At 38.3% G+C, this 15,724-nt stretch overlaps 1 protein-coding gene across 1 annotated transcript in view; it reads right to left on the bottom strand.

The window, feature by feature from the left end:
* LOC100178710 overlaps nt 1-4,092 on the bottom strand; it is a gene marked incomplete in the record, with an annotated part of 5,414 nt that extends 1,322 nt beyond the window's left edge. The window contains 1 exon segment of the mRNA XM_002131219.4: nt 1-4,092. Within this exon segment, the coding sequence (XP_002131255.2) occupies nt 1-4,029 (4,029 nt within the window).
* Between the last annotated feature and the right edge of the window lie 11,632 nt (nt 4,093-15,724).

Genomic DNA, 15,724 nt, shown 5'->3' with positions numbered 1-15,724 from the left:
CTGTGAATAAATCATATCAACTGTTGAATTTTCATTTTCCAGTATTGAAAAATCAATGCATTCTGGATGCTTAGTAAGTTGTGAAAGCAAAATGGTTTGAATGATCCCATTTTCAAACCCAATGTAGGCAAGAGGTATAGTAGTACTTTTAATTGTGTTGTCTTTTAATGTTACAGAGTGAAGATACATTTCAACAGGGTTGTTTTCAAACTGTTTTGGTGACCCAGCTAAAAAATAAGGAGTGTCTGTGAATACACGGAAGTTCTTATCTGAGCAGATTGATGCAACCGAGTTTTTATAAACACAGAGTGATCTGACACTTCCATTGTGAAAACCAGAAATTCTGTGCATGAGTGTACCACTACTGATACTGTGAACAAGAATAGTTCGGTCTGTAGATCCACTGTATAGTAAATCTAGCACCAAGTTTAAACAGTTGATTGTTTTTGAGTGGCCTGTGAAAAGACGAAGCAGCAATCCATCATCTGCGTCTCTGATTGACACCTGACAGTTGCTGGTTCCACAGCAAAGAACACGCCGTGCCCCATCGGTGCCACTGGTTAGAGCAGTTACAGAGTGTGGGGAATGACAATCAAACACTTCATCCACCTTGAGATTAGTGCAGTTGTACATAAGTACTCTACCATCTCTTGTGCCAATATATGCAGTAGGTTTGGAATAATGTACACACAATATTGCGTTATCATAATGAACAAAATTTGTTGTTGCGAAATTAACATTTTGGTTGCAAATAGTTATTTTAACTTGTTGAACATTAGATTTCAACCTTACAGGACTAAGGTTATCCAATTCAGTATAAACTAAAAGCATGCAGTACACATAACAATTGGTAGCAGCACATTGCGACTCTAGAGCTATAAAAGACTTGGTGGGAATTTTATCAAGCTTATGTTTACCAAAAACTTTTTCAGATAAAGCATCAGTAACAATGACTGTTTTATCTTTTGAGCACGAAATAATTTCATTATTATTAGTTACAAACAAAGACACAATAGCAGAAGAATGGTGGGAATGTAAGGCCTTAGAAGAATAATGTAACTCAGCCAAAGACATTTCAACACAAGAAGTTTTACCATTATCATGCAGTAAAGAATTGTTTAATGTTGTTTGCAAAACTGTCTTTCGGACAGGATTTTTAAACGCAGTAGCACAGATTGTATTTGATAAGGTGCGTCTTCTTAATGGTAAACGAGACTTGTTGCATAAGTCAGCTTGAACATTAGCTGCCGCATGTGGGTCAGGGGGTTGAGATCTATAAAATCCAACATCAGTGTTTGTAACAGGTTCCGATTTTACTCTTACTGAAACTTCGGTGAGACTAGTTTGCTTTGAGCTTATTCCCACGGTGTCTGTGTTGGATACTATGTCAGGTAGATTCGAACTTTCAACAGGATTCTGTGAATTAGTAGTATTGATTTGATTGTTGTTACTTTCAGATCTTTGATTTTGCAAGTTTTCAAGAGACATTTGCATGTTCTTTATGTTGGTTTTTAACAAAGATTCTCTTTGTTTCAGGAAGCTCTGTCTTATGTTGTATTGAGTGATAAGAGCAGTGATGTGCATGCTCTCACTCTTGATCAGATCCAGATCGTTCTGTGCGTTTGAAATTTGTGAAAGAAGAAGCATTGTTTGGCTGCATGATGCTGCTTGATTTGGAGTTGTAACTTGGTTCGACTGTGTCAAACTACCATTCAAACTGACCCTAGTCACACTACCATCAACTTGCGTGGCTTCAGATTCAGACTGACTAATACCACTATTGCGTTCCGAGTCCTTTGCCATTTTTTCAAACAAATCTTCCAGGTTTTCTTCCTCCATATTAATAAGGCAAGAGTCAATTTCAAAATTAGATGATCCAGACTTGCTTCCAGAGTCATAACAAGTTGATTGATCGCTCAGTGGTGGAGGTGTTCCTTGACATTGAACAACTGGATTTGATGTTTTATTAACTGAAGTGGAGTGAGAAATTTGCTTCTGCTTTGCATCGTAATCATGCGAGTCTAATGTTTCTTCTTCTTCTACTTTTATTGGAATTAAATTTATCGTACAAGTTTTATTTACTACATTATGTAATTTACTGGATTCAGTTGGTTTACCAGGTACATTCTCTGAATTTGATGAATTGTTTTCTATTGGCTCACTCTTTACTTTGTTCAGGAAAGTTTGGGGAACTTCTGTCACAGTTTTTTGGTGTATTACACTAATTGGAGTGGTTGTTTTTGGTTTTAGTGTTTCCGTTTTACCGGTGTCATGGTTTTTCCCCACAACTGAACTTTGAACAGGTATAATGTGGGCTGTAGGTTGAGAGCCACTTACTAACATTTTATTAATGGTCGTTTTATCTTTTAAAGTTGTAGTCTCAACTTGCACATTCTTTTCAGACATATTATCATTAGTGCATGAGTTAGCTGAGGCACTTGCTTGTTCATAACTAAAGGAATCTTCATCAGAAAAATGCAGTGAAAGTGCAGCTGACAACTCATCATCGGTTGAAACATCTACGTCTTTTAACTCGGACATAATCACTGAATTTACAGGATTTGGAGCCGGCTGTGCAAGGCCAATGCCAAATCGTGGACCAGTAAGTTTTCTTGAACTAGGGGAACAAATAGTATCCCTAGCACCACACATAATCATATTCTTAGATGAATGTTTCCGATTATTAAAAAGTTTAGCGAACGTAATATTTCTCCGCATTTTCTCACCTTCGTCACTTGAGCTTTTGTCAGCATTTGAAATAAGCCGACTCCTTGCTATTTTGACATTTGGCTTTATAACCTTTTTTGATGTCGAACTTGCCACATTGGCATCTGATTCCATGTGGACATTACTTGAGGTAGGTGAATTACTTTGTGGGGTAAATTTTTTGGACAATTTTGGTATTTTTGATGACCCACTTAAAAAACGTTTTTTTAAAATCGAAGCTTTTACCTGTTTCAGCTTACACTTCAGCTGTGGTTTCTTTTTCAATTGAAACGACGATGAATTAGCTGTGTTTATGGAGCCAGTACTCGATTTACATTTTTCAACTGAACTGTTAACCTCCACAACTATGTTTGGTCTTAAAGCACCATCCAATTTTATGATTGAAGCTTCACATTTCTTCAGTGTTTTATCATCTTGGTTTAACGGCTGTTCAGGTGGACTAGAAACATTTTTATCCAAACAGACACCAGTTTTTTTTGTGGCAATCTTTATTTGTTTTTCTGTGGCTTTTATGGTTTTGGGTTTGGGATTAGTCTCTGGCCTTGCAGGAACATTTTCAGCAGATTTAGTTTTGTTGACGTTAGAAACAGGTTTACTCCATTTGAACTGGTTCTTCATGTAAGAAGGTGGTTGTCGGAAAAATGGTGGTGTAACTTTATGGTTGTTAGGAGGGGGATACATGTCACTCTCATGCATGTAAAACCTGGCATTGGGATGCATGATATATTCTTCATGATAGAACTGTTCAGGATCCGGACACCTTCGTTTTGGTGGAAAAGGGGGCCTTCCCTGCCTTGGATGAAATGTTTCAAAAACTCTTCTGCTAAAAGAGCTATCTGGAAAAGGTTGTGGGTGCCATGTTGGATTAAAATACTCATTGGGTGGATTCCGCCATGCTCTTTCTGTAGTTTTAGAAAGTTGTTTTGTTAATGGTCTGATGGGAGAATCGATATTTCTTTTCCGTGCTTTTGGTTTTTCTCTTTTTCTTAATGGTTTGCACAGAAATGTTGATGCAAATTTATGCAAATTTCGAGGAACGTACTGTTTGTCTAATCCCAACAATTTTGTCCGCTCAGTACGTTGATTTATATGGGACTCGCTTTGCAAATGAGCGACATAAGCAGACAAACCTTTGTAGTTTTCAGAACAGATATTGCATATGTGATTATAATCCGACCCAAACTTGGTGGCCAGGGAACGGTGATGCAAGAGGGAAAATATATGTTCTTCTAATTCCACTTCAGTTGTATAAGTGAGTTCACATAAATGACATGCAGTATAAGCTTGCTTTCTTTGTGTCATTTTTAGTTTACATTAATCCAAGAACTTTTCAGATCATATTATTTCGTTAAATGGCCTTAGCCTGTGAAATTGATGATATTAGTCTTATAGATAGATATATCTAAAACATAACGTAAAAAGGCAGCAACCTAATAAAGTTTAACAAATCTGGCAAAAAAATACATTCGTATCGTATATCGTATATATAATAATATTATATATACGATATATTATATTCAGACTTTTTTTTTAGAAATAGCGGATGGCCGACATACGTGGTACACTAAGTTATAGCATTAAAGAACAATTCTTTATACTTAATTTACCGTTATTTTATAGTAAAGTTATACTGTAGCAAAAATACAGTTTGTCGCGCTTGTTGTAAATCCGCGCTGGATACCTAGTAGAAAAACAAAGCTCATAGAAATTCCTAAAGAATCGCGCAAGTTTATATGATTTCTATGTTGCCGACAGAAGTAAGCAAAGTTTTTCAAGTTCGGTTGCCAAGTTGGAATGTTGTTGTTTGCTTTTGGGTATGTAGGTGGTAGGATAAGCTTGAAGTGCGCAGTAATGGTTGATTAATGATTGTGCTATTTTGATTTATATTTACCCGTATTTAGTAAAGTAGCGTACTTGTTTCAACCGGTGCGATAATTACGCATAATTTTAATTTATTTTCGTAAACACGGTATGTCACGAGTCATAGCATGTGATAAATTTAGTTAGTTGGTTTTGTTTTCCGTATAATATAACAAGTATTATATATATACCTCCCGTTAACTGTGCCATGAAGTGAGCCTGGTCTAAAAGTTACAAGCATAGAGCCTTATACCTATTTTTGTTTACCTAAATCCTAAATGAGAGTAAATGATTTTTAAACGGTTTTGCATTTTCTATAATATTTTTACCTATTAAGGTAACTGTATGATGTTAGAATTATGATTAATCATTGTGCGTGGCTTGTTAACTATAATGATTTATCAATTTGTGTTGTTTAATGGACAAATAGCCTAGTACATTGTACAGTTGTGTACATTTATGAATTCTTAGTTAGGTAAGACTTTGGCTGGAGTGAAAGTACACAAACAAATTTTATCTTTGTATTATTTAGTATAAACATAATAGCGAAATGATGTTCTCTGAATAATGTATTTTGCTTTGTAAAACAAACTATATATATTTGGTTGACATTTTAACAGTATACAGCAGTGTTGTTTTATGATCTTCACTTCTCTATTAATAGTTTTCATCAAAATATGTTGCATATTAAAACCATCCTCTGTATTTAAATTAAATCTTGACAACTTTTTTAATTACACTATCGAGTCTGTATGCACTGTGATTTGAATTCTGTTACAAATGAAATATCGTCCCAGACCAATGATTTGGGTTTTTAAAATTAAGAAATTCGATTTTACTGTTGTATCCTTATGTTATTTTATTATGTAGTTTCTCTCTTATTTCAAGCATGAAGTATTAAATGTTTCCAAACTAATGTGGGATGTGGCCGTATGTAAGTAAAAAAACTTTATTATACAATAGATTTCCTTGTGAAAGAATTAGAATTTGTTTACCAGCCTAATGATTGACAGCTAACACCACGTATTTAACACCAACCCAGTATTGACCATTTATAAAGCAGGCGCAAAGCTCCAGACTAATGCATTATGCAGTCATTGCATTGAGACGTGTTGGCTTGCCAGGTTGAATCGCGCGCGCATTGTATAGTAATCATAATTGACGTCATCACGCGTTGGCCCTCGCGTTTTATACAAAACCTGCACACACATGTTAGGTGTTAATTATTTTCGTCTGTCCCGCCCGCATCTCTGACGTATTACTTGTGTTAAAATAGCTGGTTTTCTCGTTTGCAGAAGCACGAAGCGGAAATATGGTATCGAGTTACTTATTGTAGCATTTATTTAATTTTATGCCATATCCTTTACGTCCGTCCTCAATCCACTAACAGGAAACGTAAGCTGTTGTGGCTGGAATTTCGTAGACTTGTATAAGTGTAAAGTGTATATACCTTACTGTTCGAACGTATAACTTTATTGTCGCATTAAATGTATTCATTTTCTACTTAAAACCAAATTGTCGTAATAGCTTAATTAATATATCGGCCGGACGTTAATCATCACTTAGTTGTCCATTTTTATTCGACGTATTTACATGCGCTGTGTAACGATTAGTTTAACAAAGCATTGCAGCGATTGGTTGCATCGTCTTAAATGACGTAACCCCCACGTTTAGATTCCAATATGCGCTCAAAGGTTATGTGAAACAGAGTAGAGCCCAGTACCAAGAAAGAATCGGCAAGTGACGTAGTAGAGGAGACCTCATCAGATCTTTATATCTGTAATGTCAAGCGGTTGTTTAATGTCCAGTTGTCGCCGTGGCAGCAATCGTTACTTTGATTTTCACAGTGGCCCTCTGTACAAGGATGTTTATCTAAAAGGTCTCGATAAGACATGATACCAGGTTCAGTTTTTAAGTACGGACCATGCACTACAGTATGAGCGTGTTTTCGTCGCTCACTACTAACCAGGCAAGATCTTAGATGAAACGAACATTCGTTCGGATGCAGTTTTGTTTGACCATGGTTATCTGTACAAGACGATAGCAATTAACTTATATTTGATGGTGGATTGTCAGAGAAAGATTTAGGCGTATATCTATGCTATAAAATGTATTTTACAGTTAGGTCATCCCTTCAGTTACATTGAACGCTTACGTTATGGTCTTTTTTGTGAGTGAAGTGGTGTATTTGATTTAAAGTTTACATTCTGGCAACGGTTTTAAACCTCAATATTATTTTAAAATTCAAAACCCGACAAGTTTACCAATGGCTTGGCACATTATTCGTAAACCTGCGCCACGCCTTGTATTCTAAATCTCCCTGAACACCGCTTTGCACCACTGCCCTCGAAAGACTTCAGGAGAACTGACATTGAAGCCAAAGGATACATTACGTCATCGCACTGGAAAATCCTGTAGGCGGCATCTTACGTATTGGTTGACGCATCAAAATAGTTCAGTTCGTTTAGTGTTAATGTGAAATTTAAATTCATCTTTTTAACGTAGTAATGCAAGAGTTACATTGATAGGTGTTGGGACGATGTTTTACAAAATACAAGATAGTCTATTAAGTGTTTTACAAGTAAGTCGTCTCAGAAAGGGGCAGCTAAGTAAAGGTTAAAATCACTATCCTATCGTTATAGCCAAGCTTTTGTTTGTCGATTTGTTTCAAAAGTGTTCTCGCTGTGACGTAGTCAGACGTATTTCTGTGTGGCTTTCGTTGTGATTACGAAGGAAAATCGTAACAAACGCGATTAATACGTCACTAACCCTTCAACCCACAGTTGCCACGTCACAGTGCCGCAATTCTCCCTGAATCGACGTAGTCTGTGCGTAACGGACCAGGTGAACCGAGAAAGCAAGTTGCTGTTGTGTTTTACGTTGTCCCTTTTTGCAAATCATTCGACGTTTTTTGGCATTTACGAATCTATTAGTTTGAATATGTCCGCGACTGACACGGCAGTAGGAAATGACGGTGGTGTGCAATGTGCAGTAAATGAACTAAATTTCAATCGATACGAACATCGTAGTAGCATTGAATCTTGATTCGATGCATCTGCCAGTCCTTCGTGGTTATCGCACTCGTTCGCTGTTCAGTTTCACACATTGAAAATTAGATGGCACTTGCGTAAAAGTGGAAAACCCGACCATGTGAAAATAGTTACAGCTTCAAGCCACAGTGGTCCCTACTTTAAGCCAAGCCAGATAATCTCTTGGATTTACACCCGAAGTTCATTCCTCGTCTCCCAACCCGATGGCCACTGACGTCATAATCATTGTTCTGTGACGCGACAATTCGTATTGTTTGGTCAGACTCGCGTGATAGAGTTTCAGTGTAACAGAACAAGGCGACGAATCGCGTGTTATCTTTATAAATAAAATCAACTTCATCTCTCTATTCTATAATTAAAATCCAGTTGATATCACGGGATCTACTGTGTCACATAATTTAGATATCCGCCTACCTATTTACGTATTACGATTACGCGTTTTGTCACGTGTGTAGAAAGTGTCCCAGAGTATGCAGACGACGTCATACACCGCATAGTGTCAAAGAAGTCCGTATAGGTATCTCCGGCTAATAAACAGTAACAATTGAAAGCTACCATTTCGTTCTATTGTTAATTGAACCACGCAAGTTGATAGCATCTTCTGTTTTTGTAGCACAGGCACGCGTTCTCGTATTCTCTATTCGTTACTGAATAGATAAGAGAAAGTCAGCCGACTGCCCTAAGGATGCCACAGTGTAGCTACAGCCTGCGCCACTCTTATACGAATTTAATGGAACTCCGTGTTGCTTAGTTAAATATAAATGCTCACACCACCCGCCACGGGTGGATAGAGTTACGAGTCCGTTACATTACGCCAAGTAAAGTCTTAAGCAAACATATATAGTCGGTTTCAAGCAACGAATGGCTTTCTTAAAAGGTTTGTAAGTTAGCTGGGAGAGAACAGAGATTCCAACGCGTTTACATTAGAAAGCATTAAAAGCACAGTGACAAGTTGAGCTTTGACTATAACATTGGCAAGTCGTTTTCATGTTTATTGAGTTAGCCTGTTGTCAAGGGAGACACAGATCAAGTAAATCCCCTTCAGCCTCTTATCCAATGTATTGGATCAGATCAGTCGATATTAGATGCGCGGTGCGCCTGCCATTTAAGTCCCCGAGAAGTTGAATTAAATTTCCTCCCCGCTTGTGTACATTCTCCAGCATATACTATCCACTGAATTAAGCTGTTTCAAGTTTGTGTGTGCGCGGCTAGTGCGTGCGTCGGACAGTGTTTGAGTGCGTGAGGCTCTTGGGAATCGAGCGAAACGCTTAGGAATCGATATTCAGACACACTCGAGTCGAAAAAGAGACGATTCTGGGTGCATTGACGCTTTGAGCTGCCGATTCTCTATTTCCGTAGTCAGCCCAAGTACGCCAGTGTTCGCCTATCGTAGCCCGCGGCGGCCAAACTTGTTTATCGGTAATTATATTTAGAATGGCAGCACTGTTCACGAAAAGGTGACAATACGATACGGTCGCGGAATTTACGTTTTTCGGTCCATTATACCGTAAATTTCCATCAATGCTTTTAGCAATAATGTGTATTGACAGGTGTACGTCTGGACAGCATATGGTTTACGACCGCGAAGCTAGCTTGTAAGCTTGCCAACATAAGAATGTTTTGTATAAGCAGAACGAAAGTGCAATTAGTTTGTGTTCAACTCAAAATGTTTCGTTGCGTTCAGAGCGAACAACACAGACATATAACGAAAAATGGAAAGCAGTATCTATTCTATAAGATTTGTGTACCTTGCAGTTAGGTTTGCTGGGCATGGAATTCCTTTAGTTTGTTCTTCCCAGAGCAACGTTGCGATAACGAAGTATAAGATTTAATTTTTAAGAGGCAACTTTTATGTGTGCATGGTGACACGCTGCTTGCGCAAACTGTATAGCTAAAGCACACAAACCATAATGTTTCGTCTTCGCTTTAGAAAGACGCTTTCCTTATTTGCCAGCACCAGCAGTCTTCCAAGAATAACCTTGTTTGAACTGATTCTAACTACAGTTTATATCAACGCATAGTTAGAAGTATGAAGGTAGAACTCATATTGCGTGTTACGTTTTTTGAGTTAGTTATATTTCTATACCTATTTTGTAGCTTGTTATGTTTTGCGTGTTATGTTTTTTTTCTATAACTATTTTTGTAACTAGAAGATATTCTGTACAAAACTACAAAGTAAGCTGGTGTAACTAAAATATAAAAGTCGCCACAATGGACCGGGGTTTATGTAAACCATTGCTCCGTTTACAGTCCAGCTATTTTGCACCATTTACCCCCACGATGGCCTAGTTATCGCTATGCTATACAAACATTCTGTACAGTGGTCGCAATTCCTTTTGTGTGCTGGCCGAATCTGCACATCTTGATGTAATAATTGTTCCCGCTTCGGATCCAACCGATGTGTAAAAAGTATCGTGTTCTCTACTTAGCCATATGCTTTGTTTCCCACAACCCATATCCTCTATACAATTTTACGAACTCTTGACGTTTCGCGCCGAATGTGGTGTACCCATATGACGTGTATGACGATGTAATTTGGATTGTTTGTTGGAATCTACGCTGACGTAGATATCGTTATTACGTGGTTCCGTGTTGTGTTTACACAAGTTTGTGGCTACCAGCATAACTTACAAAAATGTTTAGTAATAACTGTTGTTTGAAAACTTTCATGACAACGCATTACGAAACACGAATGAGTAGGTTAGGGAAGATGGGACGTTTCAACATTCAAAGAATTATAAAAACGTATCCTCACTACTTCCATAGACCGTTGTTAATTGTTTAAAACACAATCAGAGTATTTAGATATGTGCTAAAGGTGTTCCATCTTACCCCACAGTACCATACCTATTACGTAGCATCGGTTAAATTACATCTGCAGGTGCCAATTTATTTCAACACTTCGCATTAAAATATAAAAGTAATAACTACTTCCTTAAACGACGGTTCTTTCCCCGGTCCAGTCCACTGTCCCTTTCCGAATAAAACCTTTGGATTGTTTACCCAGCAACTGCAAAGTTACCTTTCTGGCGCAATCGTCAGACGTCAGAAGTGGGTTAGGGTATGTACCTTTCCTCTAGTAAATCTTGTTTAAAATTGACTTGTAATACTCCATTAGCAGGAGTACTGCTTTAGGTATACTTTACATTCGCATCAAAACTAAGACGTATTGTTACAGCTCTTAGCACACCCGGTCCTTGCTTTATTTTTGTACCCAGTTAAAAACCCGTCGCCAAGCAAGTAAGAGTATCCATTAAAGATTGTAACAGGATAAGCGGACCACCGGTTGTTAGTATAGCCTCTTGTTGGTAGCAAGACGCTTTGGAATGACGTGGAATATTAATGAACTCTTTATGACGCTTTGTCGCATACGAAGTTTAGAAACCAATCAATTGTATTATGGTAAATAATGTCTAATTAAATCCATGTCTGGATTAAATCCGTTGTTTAAGGACCTCTCAAAATATGATCAAATGGTTTGAAGTGTGTATTTACGCGTATAAGTGCTTTTCATATGATATATCAGCAGACACGCGACGATGCAAGCTGAACAACATTTTTACTGAAATATCTTCTATGTTTCCCACTGGGTAGCAACAGAGAGTCGTTGTTTATCCAAATCACGTGGGCGAGCAATGTTTTCTTCGCTATGTAGAAACGACCCGTATCTCGTGACGTAATTTACTTCCTACCGAGATATCAATATTGACCAAATGAAACGAGCTTATTACTTTCGCGGATATTTAATGAATGGCTTAAGTGACGACATTTCTTAAATTGTGTGGTTCTGGTTTGTGTTGCTAAATTTAATAAAGGTACAGTGTTTTTATAAATTCCGTTAATCAACAGAGGGACGACAAGTCCTCGAAAATTACATCAGCTAACAGACGCTGCCCTTGTATTTCTGCAGTAACCCTAACCGACCACACTGAACGTTTACAGAGTTAGGTTATCGTAGGATTTGTAGTAAACTGTGAAACTCCGCCGAGATTGAAGATATCGATGAAGCATGACTGTCGCCACGCATGAGGAGACGCACTGATCAACCATCACACGAGCAAAGGTAAGTGACTGAGTGCCTGCCAGGGTGCATAGCAACAAATTCGCCCTTTGCTTATTTTGCTCAGACGCCTCTGTACTCTTCCTCTATCTCAGTGGTAATACGGTTCACTTATGAAATCAACTCTAAGCGAACGCAGACGGTGTTTACATTTTTCATAGGTACACTGATAGCAGGTGGGCAATTAGTAGCTCTGCCATTGTGTGGCTACAAAACCAAACTGTATTTAGAATATATGCTATGTGGGTAAATTTTGAGGAAGATTAGTCAGTTTTAATATTTACAAAAGACTTGCGAACAGTGAAACATTTTCTTCATGTTTTAATCTATTTGTGTCAGTGAACATGCGCTCCAGTAAAAAGGTCTCAAAAACTGTTTGGTCAATCATTTATTCAACCTGATGTCCTGTTCACTTGACCTACTTTCATATATAGAAAGCAGTTAGCTTTTAATTACAGCATGCACCACCTCATCAGACGACAGATGTGCGCAGCCAATTTAGCTTGAGATGCAATGCAGACAGAACGTCTGAATGGAGTAAATTAAGTGGCTGGATGTTATCTTTACCATAACACGCTAAATACAACTTTGTGAGTAAGGTTTTTTTTTTTCCCTACCTGTGTTGTTACAGTCATGCCCACTCAGTGAACTATTAAAGGGTATATTGTCTGTTGAAAGAGTTGCAGCGTTTTAACGCAGTTGATTTATTTGCTCGTTTTGTTTACAGTTAGCATTGCGAATCTCTTTATTACATAGCCCGAGGAAGCAATATGTTGTTGTGGCTCGCGGCTTTTGCATTCGTGTGGCTTGCTTATGCTTACTACCGGAAGTTAAATCTAATGAGACCTGGCAGTTCATAGGTTGTGTGTATGTCACTATGTGCATTGTTCGACCTAAATCCTTCAGCAAGTTCAGGAAATGCAGTGTTACGGCTGTGTATTGTTGTTTGCGTGGGAAAATACGTATCATTGTTTTGTCGGGCGAAGTTGTATCATTTATGCCAGACTGCGTTAGGTTAGTGATCGTGCGCACGTATGAATCAAACATTTTTTACGTTGTACGTCATTCAGGACCAACGATCAATGAAAACATTAGCGTCTTGTCTGCTACAGGTAACTGAGTGACGCATCCCATTCAAATAGTCAGATTTCGTGTATGTCGTTCGGTTTGGCCTATTTATTTTCATACTCACATGTACGTATATACGTCCATAATAGTGACGTGGTAATTTATGACTTATTTGTGTCTAGAATCAGCCTTAAACTTTCTGTAAAAAGGATATAGTAGACAGACGGATACAGATTAATATGTTTTGGTGTAACAGAACATAATTGCGTTTACACTCCTTATTTCGCCTCTTGTTTCTTAACGTAAGGTTGGATTTTACTCCCGTGTTATCGGACATACAAATGATATCTAATGGCTCTGCTATATGTTGTATATAACGGCCTCTGTAGTAACCCGGAAATGTTATATAAGTTGCAACTGCATCGTGTTCGTTAATTGAACCATGATATAATTAGCAGTGCAGATCAGTGTATCTTGATTAACGACCATAAGATAATTATGCAGTTTATGAATCATATGTAGTGTGTTATCAATACAAGCAGTGACCTGGGGTGTCTGCATCAATCAAGGTTTTGGCACAGTCACCTATAAACGAGAGCTGTAAGAATACCAGCACAACAGACTGATGTATGGGGGCTTGCACCTCCCTTCAACGGGGAAATAGCGTTCCAATCAAAGGAGCAATTAATCCAGTATTAGCCACAGGAAGTTAAGCAAGCTGGCAGGATGTGTATCACACCACAAACCAGTTCTTCTTGTTGATATTTGCTAGTTACCCAGCCTACAGCATGCCAGCTTTGCCAGGCTAATTAGAGAAATAAGCCATTAAAGTCTTATGGATTGATTTACTCGCATAAAAAACGCGATCGCATATAGACGCGAATGGCGTAGATTCGTAGAAGTTCACCAACAACTATCTGCCATAAAGAAAGTGATATTTCAATATTGATATTCTGGTATCGGTATGGCATATGGGAGTACTTTCAGGGCCCGAATGGAACCAGTTATACCTGTTGGGTAATGATTGTATATTGTTTGCTGATAACGCGTCGCTGAAAGGGTATTATGTGTTTGTGACGGCTGCTGTTGGATTCAAACCCGTACGTGTCAAGTTTTAATAGTAAAACATTAACTACCGCAGTACCATGGTGTCAGCACTGTAGTTGTCTCAGCGCCTATCGGTCGGTAATTTGTCTAATCCACTCGAAAGGTGCCAGTTTTACCAAAGAAAAACTTGTCGAGGCTCAAGCCTTGATAAAGAGTTGGAGACTTACCGCCTACATTTCGTTAGTGTTAGTTTCAGCATATGGCATCCTTGGTTTGTGGTAACTATTTCTAAGAACGCAGTGGCCCGTTCAGTTAGTTTATTGTTTCGAGAGTTTCCGTTTCTATGTTGAATTTAAATATCCACTAAGCTTTACAGTGGCGTTTCGTGACTATTGTATTTAAATAGTAATTCGTTATCAGAATAGCGGATTAGTAAGCAGTTACAGATTTACAGAGTTTCATTTTCAGTAAGAAGCACGACTTTGAAAGCACAAGCGTAACTTATTGTATCAGTCTAATCATTAATAGTCGTGATATGATCACATGTGTAACCAACGGTGGCTAAAGGATATACAGACATAACACGTCATTGTTACTTTGCGTGTTGTAGTTCTGTGGTTTTATGTGTGGGTAACATATATTACCTGTTTACTGTGTCTGAGTTTTGAGACGAAATCTCCAACGAACCGAATTAAACTTTACCCTTGGGCTTGTGCCAGCAATGCATTCGCAGTGTTTTGATGCTTACCATCGTCGTTTGCATTAAGTCGCACTGCTATAGGCTTAGCTCAGCTCTCGTACTGTTAAGAAGAAATTCTCCCAATCGTCGCAAACATAATGTTGCAGACGCAAAAGTCCAAACTTCCATTCGCTGAACTTTGGATACTGGACCAATCTCAACGCATGGGCAAATTCCCTAACGGACAAACCGCTCCTCCAAAACACGCTAGAAGTTTATACTTCTTGCATACGCATAGGGATCGCCGTTGTTTTGGTCGTGCGGTATGTGTAAAAAGGACTGGAACGCCATTTATTGAAAACCTGAGTGTCGTGACGTGGAAACATTTAATTACAACAACAATTTCATAGTTTGGGTAATTCATTATATAGTATACCCACACGACGGTTGGCTTTTATCGTAATAATGTTTTGTTGGATTTCCGCTTTGTTTTTATAGCAAATTTAGGTAAAAGCTATGTTTACTGAAAACAAATGTTCAGTAACACGCATGCATACAATTGATCTTAAGTCAGTTTACAGTCAACGTCAAAATCTTGATTTATGTTCAATGCAAGTGTTCTGAAAGCTTGTTTTTCTAACTGAAACAATAGATTAGCCATCGTGCCGTGTAACAGCCAATTAACTATGTTGCCCCTGGCCAATGACGATACCGTGGGCTTAGTAACCGCTAGTCCTGTAATTAATTAAGCATAATAGCTACAGGTAATGTGCCCTTTAAATAGCTGCGGATTGTTGTTATAACCTTTGCACACGTCAATACAGCCACGCGCTCGGACTCAATTGATATTTAATGCTATGTTGGTTCTCCGTATTCAGTGTACGTTTATGCATTGTCCAAATTGTCCCACATCAACAATTGTGTTGGTAGCACCGCAGATATGAAATTGAGCTATTTGTCATGGTTGCCGAGATCGATGTCGTTTAGTTTCAGGTTTTTGTTTACAACTCAGCCATGATCCAAGAAAAGCTTCAAGTGCTGTGTTAACGAGCAACAAGCAGTGTAATCGGTGCTTTACAACCCTTTTAATTTCGTGCGTGTAAATGTAATTGGACCAGTCACCGCACAACGACGTCCTAGCGTTCTACTCGACTTAATGAACTAAATGCGTTGAATAGAAAGCGTTGTTTGGTGCAGCACGTGCTCGCTTTTTTTGTTTGACGTGTTATTAGT

This window comes from Ciona intestinalis, chromosome 9 (assembly GCF_000224145.3).
Source record: "Ciona intestinalis chromosome 9, KH, whole genome shotgun sequence".
Classification (NCBI taxonomy): Eukaryota; Metazoa; Chordata; class Ascidiacea; order Phlebobranchia; family Cionidae; genus Ciona; species Ciona intestinalis.
This window is presented reverse-complemented; position numbering and strand designations above follow the sequence as displayed.